The 11,067-nt window shown below is 42.3% G+C and overlaps 1 protein-coding gene across 1 annotated transcript in view; it reads right to left on the reverse strand.

Moving 5' to 3' along the window:
* SPIDR (scaffolding protein involved in DNA repair) overlaps positions 1–11,067 on the reverse strand; it is a 363,404-nt gene extending 352,337 nt beyond the window's left edge. The window contains exon 1 of the mRNA XM_018562962.1: positions 11,044–11,067. Within this exon, the coding sequence (XP_018418464.1) occupies positions 11,044–11,058 (15 nt within the window). The 5' untranslated portion in view covers positions 11,059–11,067. The remainder of the gene's footprint in view (positions 1–11,043) is intronic.

Genomic DNA, 11,067 nt, shown 5'->3' on the forward strand with positions numbered 1-11,067 from the left:
CACGTCCTTCTAAATACAACCTACAAACTCAGCGTTGAACTGGTGGGTGATCTAAGTTTTACCTTGGGGAAACTCTGCATTTCATTTAGGCCATCTTTATCTAGTTTCTAATAAATTACTTTATTGAATACATTTTATTTTCAGGTAAACACTGTAATGGGTCAGAAATTTTGTAAAAACTGATATTTTCCTACTGAGTCATTGATTAGTAGGGTATCTAAAGCACAAACATACAGTATTCCTTTGGCAATAGATCCTCTGGGAAATCAACACCACATTACAAAGTCATGCTATCCGAATAAATCTTAACAAGAGCATCTTAGTATACCATAAAACAGAACAGAGGAAATTCAAGAAATGTTTCATCATATGATTTACTGGCTCTTCTCCAGAGATATCTTCCAAGATAAATCTCCTTAGGCCAATTGTGAGAAGATATATGAACCACACATGAGCGCAGTATGGAAGATAAACAGCAACAACTGGCTACTAATAAGACTTTTGTAAGAATGATGTTCTCTGCATTTAGAATGACAACATGCCTTAAAGTGACATTAAAGTCAAAAACTTGTTTCCCTTCCCCCAATGTTAATGAAAGCACTTACCTTAAATGATGTCTCTTAATCCGATCTTCTTCCCTGTCCTTTTCAGCCTTCTCTCCAGCACTGCTGCGGGTCTCCGATCCAGCGCTGACTCCTCTGTCCTTGCTGGCACTTCCGATCCCGCGGTGTCTGCAAGCGGGTGCACGCTGTCCATATGCTTACCTTGTGTCTCTCCTCGTCTCCCGGGCGAAAATCCAAACTGCGCATGCGCCCGCCCTGAGATGCTTTGCGGCCGCCCAAGCATTTTCGGTGGGGTGCGCGCGGTGAAGACAGGGGTAAGTTTAAACTTTTAAAGCATTTTTATTTTATTTTTTTTGGCATAGATCTACTGCTTGCTAGCATTGAGGGGCCGATAGGCGGGGTCATGTATTGTAAAATCTTGGATGAGAACCTCCTTCCCTCAGCCAGAACACTGAAGATGGGTCTTTCAGCATGGCAATGACCCAAAACATACCGCCAAGGCAACAAAGCAGTGGCTCAAGAAAAAGCACATTAAGGTCATGGAGTGGCCTAGCCTATAGAAAATTAAGCCTTAATCCTACAGAAAATTTATGGAGGGAGCTGAAACTTCGAGTTGCCAAGCGACAGCCAAGATACTTAAGGATTTAGAGAAGATCTGTAAAGAAGAGTGGACCAAAATCCCTCCTGAGATGTGTGCAAACCTGGTAACCAACTACAAGAAACGTCTTACCTCTGTGCTTGCCAACAAGGGTTTCTCCACCAAGTACTAAGTCATGTTTTGCTTGGGGATCAAATACTTATTTTATTCACGGAACTGCAACTCAATTTATAACATTTGTATCATGTGATTTTTCTGGATTTTTGGTTGATATTCTGTCTCTATCATTTAAAATACACCTATGATACAAATTATAGAACTTTCATTTCTTTGTAAGTGGGCAAACTTACAAAATATGCAGGGGATCAAATAATTAATTTTCCTCACTGTACATTCATGGCCAAAAATATTGGCACCCCTGCATTTCTGTCAGATAATGCACCAATTTGCGTAGAAAATTGTAGCAATAACAAATGTTTAGGCATTCTCATGTTTATTTCTTTTGTTTGTATTGGTATGACACAAAACAGTGGAGAAAAAAAAGCCAAATCTAACACATTCCACGCAAAACACCAAAAATGGCGAGAAGTTTAAAGCCCATGGCACTGTAGCTAATCTCCCTGGACGAGCATTGTCCCCCGGATTTGTGGACCTATTCACCATTACGTTCCCAGTTAAAGGGTATTTACTCTGCTACTTATTTTGCGGTGTATGTGTATAATTGTATTATATGTGAATTATTCATGATGGCAAAATGTAACTATAACCTCGCTCTGCAAACATTATAGGGTGCCTTCCATCTTCCTGATGAAGCTTTGGTGACACGCATAGAAGGCTGGCCCCACGGCACATTGATGCAAGATTTTAGGATGCTAACTGCAATGATAATATGTGACAAGTTAATGTTTACGAGGAAATTGATGTTTAGATTGATGTTTTAAATGTTCTTATTGCATTGGTTATGTATAGAATGTGTTTGTGGGGTCCAGGGAGGTTTAATGCCTAGTCAAAAAGAGACAATACTGTATCGCGGGAACTACCACTGATACACAATTTAGTACCAGTGGGATTGCTTTTATGTTTTATATAGATGTTACTAATTAACCATTTTTAGTAAAGATGTGACTTCTTCGTCACAAAATAAGTGTGCTTTTTTCCATGCCTAGAGTGACGCCTCAAACGCCCCATTTTCTGTACATTTTGTTGTTGTTAAAATATATTCTCAATTATATGCAGAAACTGGTTTTTATAAGTATTAAAAAGATTATTGTACATCAGGTTAATCACACTCATAAGTATATAATAAAATATAAAGATTTTAAATTCCTATTACACAACTGTCCTATCCATCATCCTTTTCTCCTCTATAAAGAATATTATTCTATCCTTATCTTGGGGTCATCTTTAAATAAAAACATGCTCTGCTTGGCACACAGGGCGTAAAAATCCAAGAATAATGAAAGCATTATGTGCAATAACTGGAGCAATCTTGACTCCAATATCCTTATATACAACTACCCAGCAGTATCATGAGCAAGAATTCACTAGTGTTAAGCTTAAAGTCCAACTCCAGGCATAGCGGCTTTTACTTTTTTATTGTATGGCTTGTTCACACCATGTCTGTTGAACTGTGATTCTCTGCACACCACCACACAATTATTTTCTATGTGCCCTGTTCACGCTGTACATGTGGCGTGCAGAAAAGCGCAGCTCAATGGACTTGGTGTGAACAGGTATGACTTCCGGTAAATGTGCTAAGTGTTCTTAATTGATTATGTGCTTCTGAGCTTCACTGACCTGTTACCTGGAACATACACTGAAAGATCTGCTTAGCCATTCACAAAACACAGCCTGTGATGTCAGAGCAGGAAAGGGTTAGGATTCCTGGCACAATTTTACTACTGTTTGAGATTTCCCCTCACTTCCTCTTCTGTCTGACACCTGCCACCTGGACACATGTGGAAACATTCAAGGAAACCAAAAAGGTCACAGAGATGATCACCTTTTTCTACTCTACAAATTAGTGTTTATTGCTATTTGGGTCCTAATCACATCCTGTCCTGTCTGATACTTATCTGTTACACAAAACAGGAAAATAAATCTACTTAACAGGGTCAAAAACAGCAATAAAAATTGAAAGTAAGTTTGAATGGATATGGCATTTTATTAACAATCAATTGTATTATTGTACTATGCCTATGTTGTGTATTCAAATCATGGAAAGCCCCTCTTCTTGAGTATCCCTCCCTTACATTGCATAATGTTTTAAAGTGCACTTTAAAACAGAGCGCATTTATTCTTTTGGTCCCTAAAAGGTGACTTCACTGTTCCCTCCCTCCCCCTGCACAGATGCATACTTCCCTGTTTGTTTATATCCTGTTGTGGACGTCTCGCTCTCCTGGCTACACCTGTGCAGTACATCCCCACTGACCTCTATGGGTTAATCTCCAGGGCGTGTCAGATGAGCCCAATAGAAGTCAATGCAGATGCACTGCGCAGGCACGGCCAGAAGAGGGAGACGCCTGCTGCAGGATTTAAACAGACAACAGAGGCCAGGCCCATCGGAACTCAGTAAGCATGCATCTGTGCAGGAGGAGGGATTTTGACATCATCTTAAAGGGGCCAAAAGGGTAAGTGTACTACGTTTGGGGGCCAATTCACACTAGCCGTTGCACTAAACGCACAGAAGCTTGTGTGCAGTGCCCGACAGTGCTGACTGATGTGCAGATCCTGGCACATTGCACTGTGTACTTTTTTTTTTTTTAGAACTTTATTGAAATGTCAAAAGTGACATTTCATTCAGTTCTATGGGCACAGAGGGGTGCAAGGCAGTTCTGAGTCACATCCCGCTGTGCTGGGGGAAAAAAAAGTACAGCTTGCCATACTTTTTTTCAGTGCACACCACCGCATTCTCATTGCAACATGGCGGTGTGAAACAAGCACGTCTGTGACAAAGCAAATTGCATCGCATTTAGTATGAATTGGCCCTTTAAATTAAAAAAACTGTCCACAAACATGCACAGACACAAAAGAGCATGCAAACACTTAAGCAATAACAGGCATCAAGAAAATGTAATGACACGCAGACAGATGTGACAGTCTTTAGGTCTCATCCTCACCAAAACTGCAGTTAGTGGCATGCATTTATGAATGTGCCATTGGTGTGTTTTTGATGTGCTTTTTATTGCGTTTCCATGCCTGGTCCCAAGCTGTGTTTCTGTAGAAAACTATTGTTCTTCCATGGTTTATACATATGACTGCTGTGGAAAAAAAGCAGCAGAAATCACTGCAGTTAGGTTAGCTGCAACAACTAATTGATTAAATCGATAATAATCAATTATGAGAATAGTTGGCAACTATTCTCATTATCAATTAGTTGGTTGGGAGGGAGAGAGAGACAGAGAGTTTTTTTAATGCAACTAATTGATTAATCGAAAAAATATTCGGGTAACTAATTGATTATGAAAATAAATGTTAGCTGCAGTCCTAATTGCAGTACTGTCATTGGAAATGAGAACATTACTGCACCTACAACCAACCCTGATAGTCCTCATGAAAATGCGAAGTATCGGCACTGGTACTCGAAAACTATTGGTGCATCCCTAGCCTAAACAGGGCTCTATCCCTTCCCGTGCATTGTGACCGATGAAAAGCAGATCTTTAGACTAGGTGAAAAGATCTTTAGACCGATGAAAAGCAGATCTTTAGACTAGACTAGGACTTTAGACAGTTTTCTTATAAGCTGCCATTTCCAGTGCTCTCCATAAGCACAATACTTTCTTGGAGAGCCTGAAACACACTGTATATAGACATGTCACCCTGGTGCAGCCCTCTTTCTCATTCTTTATGGTCCTCTATGTTTTTAGGAGTTTAATGAGGACCCAGCTGCACTCTAGTTGATAAAGTCTACGAGTCCTAATGCAGGTTTGCAAAACTTTGCACTTTCGTAAAATGTTTAAGGTCCTTTCCTCCAGGTTACAATGTTGTAAGTTGCAATTGTTACTATCTCAATAGCAAACCTTCCTTTGCCCATGGTCATGGACACAAAGAACAATACTTGTTCTTCAACTCACTGGTGCGCAGTGATCAGTCACTGATCAATCAGTGACTGAAGACGTGTCTGTCTCCTAAGACCCTTCTGGGCCCTGCCATCTTGCTTCTTCAAATAAAACATTTGCATTTATAGTGCATAGTAGTGTAGCGCCCTCTAGTGGTCACTACCAAATTATGTGAATATCTGGACTGCAACCAGTCTAGATACTGATTATTCAGAGTTCTGCATTCTACAGGTGTCCCTGAGTTTGCTGAATTGATTGCTCCTCCTGTTGCTGAGGAAAAGGGAGGCTTGGCATACAGTGAGGGAGGATCCATCCTCAGACTGTGCACCTGACCAATCCCTGAGTAGGATGACTCAGAGGCATGGCTGAGGGCAGGTGATAAAAGGTTTGGGGACACTGTGCAGAACTCTCTCTCGCCTCCTGGGGCCTCTCCCTAGGAGGTCTGTGCGATACAAGTAACTGGCCTGGGCCTCAGCACATGGCAGGTTCTGAGGGGTCTAGAGGCCTAGGACACTACGGATGCTTCGCTGGGCCTCGGCACGTGGCAAGTGTTGAGGACCCAGAAGTAACAGATCATACTGGATATCTGGCATGTACCTCAGCTGTAGGCCCAGAGAGTTCAGACGTAGCAGAAAGGAACCCCGATGGAAGGTGGGCTGGAGGTGGAGTCTTGTTGTCGAGGAGTGTCGGAGAGGAGCTGGTGAGAGCTACCGTCTGGACCCTGCAAGAGATCCCTCACCCTATTCCAGGTGTCTGCTATAGAAGAAGCCAGCTGTTATTACCTGAGTACAGAGATAGCCCTTTTTCTACAAGGTACTGGACCATCCTGGCTGTTTGCAGTATTGTTTCTATCATTGGTCACTCTGACTGGACCATGGTGCTATTGACCTTAGCTGTTGCTAGGGGAGGAAGCAGTCCTCTGAAGAACCCGCCAGGGCATCCTACAGATCCCAAACCCTCTCTCCTGTTGATCTTTGCAAATAAATATCCAAAAGACCCTAAGACTTGAGCCTGTTTTGTTCGGGAGTGTCGGTGGTGCTAGTTCTGAATAAAGGGGCCGGTGGCTGGCGAAAACAGGTAGGAGAACCTATTTCATATTCAGCGGCTCCTTCAGGGGTGAGCACTACAGTAGCAAAGATATTCGAGTGCACATTCTGCAGAAAAAGGATGTCATTACAGTGAGCGAAGCCAAGAACATTACAAACTGCACCTAGCCATGCACATATGCACTGCCCCATCACAGTAACTATGCCATTCAGGTCTGATGTTTCATTTGAGTTTGCTATGCCTGCGCTATAACTTCACATTTAAATAGCTTGCATACACTCCTTTTATTGCCAACACTGGTCTTCAGAAATATAGACTTTAAATCCCAACTGCAGGACCAGCATTTCTCCACTGGAAGCATAGCACCCATGCAACGTTACCATAATGTAGTGGTTTAACTGCTTTAACAGAATAATTCTTAGCCTGCCTCCTTGGCTCCTCCTTCAGCCAGCAGTGCCGGGTGGGAGGAGAGAAGACACTATTAAATAACACAGAACAGGATGTACAGAGGTGATATATAAAGAAGTGGCACATACGTAGAGTCTAATAGATGTGTAGAAATGTACAGATTACACATGAGTGTACAGAAACAACGGGCTGCGGAAAGGCTAGGGGTGGTCGTTGATGCTCTCAGCAGTGCAATGACACCCCCTTTAATAATGAGAACCTCAAGAGGAATGTCTATAACATCCTGACTACTATCAAACAGACTGGACCTTGCAGACCATCGCGCATCCTGAAAGAGAAAGCGCTACCATAGTAAGTGGACCTATTCACTGGGAGAAATGTATCAGATCGTCAGCAGACAGAATCCGGAGACCATAGGAACCATTATTGATGACATTATTGAATTAAATGTATTATTATTATTTTTATAATGATTATATTATAACTTATGATTTCGTGTTTCAAACTTTATCATACCCGGGATGTCTCCTAGACTTGTTTGGACAGGTGAGTTATTACTAAGAATTACAGGCCTACAATATAAAACAACAAATTTCCATGCAAAACAATGTAACGCTTTGACATTCAAAAATGCTGACATAATCAGACCGCCAGGGAGGTTAAGCTTTGAAAATAAAAGGATTGGTTACTATGGACAACTGCTCCAGATTTTGTCTGATCCCCTCATTACATGTAGGGATGCACCGATATATCGGCCGAAAATGGCACTTTTGGCAAAATGCCGAAACAGCCATGTTTCGGCCGATACATCGGCGCATCCCTGGCAGAGCGGTGTGGGGGCGGAGACAGCGCTGTCACAGGAGGCTGGGCTTTCCTCTCTGCACCGCTCGATCAGCCTCCTGTGACAGCGTGTGTCTGTGTCAGAGAGGAGAGCAGGCTACATAAACTCAGCGATCAGTAATCGCTGAGTCTGTGTACATAATTGAGGACATGGTATGTGTACTATATCCTCAATTGTGAATGAATGGGAGACATCTACATCACCTCCTGTTCATTCATAATTGTGGTTATAGTAAACAAACAATGTTCTCATGTTATCAATGATCAGGAACACTCAGTATAGAGGATTCCTGTTCATTTGTAACTGGGGATACAGAAAAAGAGATAGAAGACTCTGTGTCCTCAATCTCTTTTTCTATTTTAAAAGGGAAATATCAGGTGTCTGTTTAGACCCCTAATATTTCCCCAAAGCCCCTAAAAGTACAGTACAAAAATATTTAATCAAAAATGAATGAATAAAAATTAAAACATTTATAAAAAATACAATATTTTTAATATTTTCGTTTCGGTTTTAAAATTTCCATTTCGGTGCATCTCTAATTACATGTAAAGCTGCAGGAGGAAGAAGAAACGCATGGAGTCATTTCTCCAGTCCTGCACAAAGGATGTACGTTTACCCTGTAGAACTGGAGTTGGGCTTTAAAGCCAAGAAAACATTAACGCTTTTCGGGATTCGATTTTGCTAAAAATTACTCCAGGTTTTATTTTTTAAATTAACCCTTGCAATGGGGTTACCCCCGTACTGCAAGGGTCAGGTGCTAGTTTTGGTCTAGTGATGCAAATAAAGCTATACTCACCTGATCCTCTGAGCCGGCTTGCTCTTAGACCGGTCTCTGGAACTTCCCTCCCCCTCCTCTGCAGCGGTCTAAGGTCCCATAAATCACTGTGTATAGAACTTGAGGATGCCAAGGGACATACCATTGCTGCAGCGTAGGCAGAGACAGGCTGGAGGGAGTGCGGTCATAGCCAGCAGCTTGGAGGATATGGTGAGTGTAACTTTTTTTTATTTTCCTCCCTAGACCAAAATGAGCAGCTAATCCTTAGAGTGCAGGGGGTAGCCCCACTGCAATGGTTAATAATACAGTTCCACGAAGTTCTGCTTTAACTCTTTCGGTGTGGAGGCAGTGGAGGGTTCATTTTAATAAACCAAATCACCCAACCAAGGAACCATGGGCAGGCTGCTTCTATGGCAGGGAATCTGTGGGGATGCTGGAACAAGTCCAGTAAAAGTTGTTGCCATAACAACAAAGACATTTTGGGTCCAATTTAAAAAGCAGAAGTATGACCATGAGAAAAATATGGAGAGAATCTGACATTGAAGAAATCATCCAAATAGTATTTTATCTTATCTTGTAATATCATTGTATCTGGACAATTCATGTTTGGTGTGGTGTTCCTCTCAGTTACACACCCAGGGCAGAGTGGAAATACTGGTGTGGAGATGAATCCATACATCCTCTATACCCCCCCCCCAGCAACAGAATAACTAGAAGGTTCCAGCACTGCCCTTCCAAACTATAAACACTGCACATTTATAAAGCACCATTATGTGCTTCACAAATCCCTCTGCGCTCCTCCGGTTTTGGGGGGCCCAAATCCAGAAGAGTACAAACCATAAGAAATATAATAGAAGTCAACTCCGGGATAATCACATAGAGGGAAATATATCAAAACTGGAGCAGACAAATCTGGAGCTTCTCTCTTCAGCTTGTTCAGTTAAGAATTGAAAATGAAAAGGTAGAAGCTGATTGGTTATGCACAGCTGCTCCATTATTTGATAAATTCCCCTCATAATGTCTTTGCACAAGGGGTAAGTGTTGTGCTTTGTGTATTTCTTCCAGATCTGTGCAGTGTAAAATGTCTTCACTGTGCTGAAGTTTTCTGTAATAAAGACCCCTCACCCGTGCTGCTCTCTCACCTTTTGCAGACTGACTGGCCTTGCATCCTCCCCCTCCTGTAGTGGGTGTGGATTGCCAGGACACTCCCACAGCTCTGCTCCCTATACAGGCTACTGCAGCACAGTGAGGATGTCACCACTACATTTACAAGGTAATATCTAGGTCTGTAAAGGCATTTGGCTCCACACAAAGTGCCAAAAAATTAAAGAATCATAAAAAAATAAAGCATAAAAAAAAAAAAAATGTAAGTCCCCGCACCCCACATACACATGCAGATGAGTCGGGTGCGCCTACGTGCGAAAACGCCGCAAACGTCGGAGTGAGAGCAATCATTTTAGAGCCATTAATCACTGATAATACTAAACTGATGAGAAGTAAAAGCGTTTTAATCGTCGCCTATGGGCGTTTTTTGCGATTTTGCGGGTGCACGCAATTTTAAGGCTTGACATGTTTGGTGTCTATTTACCCGACGTAAAATTGTAGAAATGTCACCAGCACACCAGTCCTTTTAAGATAGCAAAAGCTTAATTTATTGAAGTTTTTGGTCATATGACCAAACAAGCGCTTTTGGGACCGCACAGGGTCAATGCTAAAGCCTGATGAAGGGACCCTGTGCGGTCCCAAAAGCGACAAGGATAGTACTTATTATTTACCCGATGTGACACCGAATTTTATGTTTAACTAAAAATATGGGTAAGAATAAATGTTTTATAACATAACGTAGGGAAACTTTGTTTTTTACATTTATGGTACTTTTTTCATTATATAGTTAAAAAAAAAAAACATCCCCCAGTGATGATTATATACCTCCAAAAGAAAGCTGTATCTGTCCCCAAAAATGTTCAACATAAATTGCAAGGCTATAGTCCGGTCATGCTGACTGTGACATTTTGGACTGACTGGCGAGACACCATCAAATTTTTCAAGCCCTGTGTATATATATAAGAGCTTTTGCCTGGAGTTCAGCCTAAGGCCCCGTTCCCACTGCGCGATTTGCATATTGTGCGACATCGCGAGATTTGCCGCGCGATGTCGCGTTCAAGCTTGCATTGAACAAGCTTGAATCGCGGCTAAATCCGCTCCAAAAAGGGTCCTGCTGTAGCGACACACGACCCGCGACAGCAGGACCCTTTGCCTCATTGGATTGGAGCGCGATATCGCGCGGGAATTACCGCGCGATAAATCGCTCAATGTGAACGGGGTCTTAATGACAGATGTTTACATAAAAAAGGGCCCAGTCACTCCACCTGTGCAAGTCATATGAAGGGCTCTTCTATCATCACAGAGCTTTCTCTGGGCCGTCTCAAGCAAACAGAACTTGTTAGAGCAATGGAGTGTACAAAGCACAGCTCACGTTTTATGAATGGGCCATAGAATGTGTGCTGTGCTGTTTATCAGAGAGCAGGTAGATGTCCATTATAAAGCAGCCCCTCACATCTCATCCTGGACAGTAGTGCTCACTGAGTGTTGGAGTGTGACTAACTTCTGTACATAGATCACACAGATATTACATGGTCAGTGTACATGCAGCTCCCTGACAGCCAGTGTTGTGTATGGAGGAAGCTGCCCTGTATTCGGTACACAGGAGCTCACAGAGGACACGTCTACGGAAGTGGCGGCGGAGCTGTTACCTTCCCCTGTGGCATGGCGAGCCG

The sequence above is a fragment of the Nanorana parkeri genome, unplaced genomic scaffold (assembly GCF_000935625.1).
Source record: "Nanorana parkeri isolate BGI_ZX_2015 unplaced genomic scaffold, ASM93562v1 scaffold617, whole genome shotgun sequence".
NCBI classification, from domain to species: domain Eukaryota; kingdom Metazoa; phylum Chordata; class Amphibia; order Anura; family Dicroglossidae; genus Nanorana; species Nanorana parkeri.